Source organism: Mandrillus leucophaeus, unplaced genomic scaffold (assembly GCF_000951045.1).
Source record: "Mandrillus leucophaeus isolate KB7577 unplaced genomic scaffold, Mleu.le_1.0 Scaffold27, whole genome shotgun sequence".
Classification (NCBI taxonomy): Eukaryota; Metazoa; Chordata; class Mammalia; order Primates; family Cercopithecidae; genus Mandrillus; species Mandrillus leucophaeus.
The window spans coordinates 4317631-4319256 of record NW_012102809.1 but is presented as its reverse complement, the minus strand read 5'-3'; the positions used below and the strand labels follow the sequence as shown (position 1 = coordinate 4319256).

The 1626-nt window shown below is 34.4% G+C and overlaps 1 protein-coding gene across 1 annotated transcript in view; it reads right to left on the bottom strand.

The window, feature by feature from the left end:
• The window catches only part of PRPF4B (pre-mRNA processing factor 4B), a 42909-nt gene that overhangs the window by 16625 nt on the left and 24658 nt on the right, over nt 1–1626 (bottom strand). The window contains exon 7 of the mRNA XM_011984573.1: nt 845–918. Coding sequence (XP_011839963.1) covers nt 845–918 — 74 coding nt within the window. The remainder of the gene's footprint in view (nt 1–844; nt 919–1626) is intronic.

Here is a 1626-nt window from a genome sequence, read left to right as displayed (position 1 = left end):
GTACTTCTGATGATTCTTTACTGCACCTTACTCTCCGTGATGCCCAGAAGATCCTTCAATATCAACCAAGCAATGAGTACTGACACCAAAATTGGGTCAATACTCATTTCATTCTCTCCTAATTCATCTATATGTTGGTGCTCCTGTTGCTGTGTGTGTGTGTGTGTATATATATACATACACATACATGATTATCTTACCACATTTTTATTTTCCCTGTTATGTTTATCTTCTCTACCCCCTCTTATAAAGGCCTCTTATTTCTCAGGTCCTTTGAAAATTATATTGAAAATGTCCCCAAGTTTGACCATGTTTATAGTTTAAGACTTTCCCAACATAATGCATCGATAAAAATTTAAGAAAAAAATGGCAAAATCACCAAAATTTGTTAATCTACTCCATGTAACATTTCCAATTCTTCAATAAATTCTATTAAACTCCAAATCTTTAAGTTCTCAATTACCTGTTAATACAATATAGAGGCCCCAAAGTAGAGTCTATTCTAATAAAGACCTAGAAAATATTGGTATCTCCTTATCTCACCTAACTACCATATGTATGTGTATGTATTTAAATACACAATACTGTACAAATAACTACATGTTTATCATTTGGTGTTTGACTTTTATAAAGCTCTCAAATTGTTCTGTCATACTTGTCTTAAATTTTGACATTAATTTTAGATTTATAAGATGCAAAACTAGTCAAGTTTTCAGACACCTTTCACCCACACTGCTCAAAATATTTATTACATTTGTTTTATCCTTCTTTCTCTGTATGTACGTACACACCCATATATTTATTGTATTTTTTTCTGTTTAACAGTTGATTTAAAATTACTTACATCAAAATACGCAGCAAACATATCATCAGATTCTGTAAACATATCAGGTGCCAACAACTTCTTCTGAGATGAACCTTAAAGGAAATTAGCATTAATGTTTGAAAAGTGAAGAGACGATTTAAAACACAAAATAAAATAAATGGAAAGTCATTAATAGTAATTCAAACTTTTTTGCCCTCTTGCACATCAGTTTCCCAATAGTATTCAATTTAGAATCACTTTATTAACATTTAAGATACATAAAGGTATTCACTTTTTAGGAACAGAGTGCATTTCAGGAAGTTGAAAGACTGGCTGGGCATGTGGCTCACGCCTGTAATCCCAGCACTTTGGGAGGCCGAGGTGGGTGGAACACCTGAGGCCAGGAGTTTGAGACCAGCCTGGCCAACAAGGCGAAACCCCATCTCTACTAAAAATAGAAAAATTAGTTAGGCATGGTGGCAGGTGCCTGTAATCCCAGCTACTTGGGAGGCTGAGGCAGGAGAACTGTTTGAACCCAGGAGAAGGAGGTTGTGGTGAGCTGAGATCGCACCACTGCACTCCAGCCTGGGCGACAGAATCAGACTCTGGCTCAAAAAAAAAAAAAAAAGTCGAAAGACCTAATGTTAACTTTTACTATTCTTAGTTTAAATGAATAAGCTAATAGCTAAGCAATGACTTTATATTAAAATAAAAGCTCACCTTTAAAAAATGTTATTCATTTGCACCTTAAATCCCAAAAGGTTAATATTTCCACTAGAGATCTAAATCTCTATGTATCTCTCCCTTAAAAAGTCCAACAA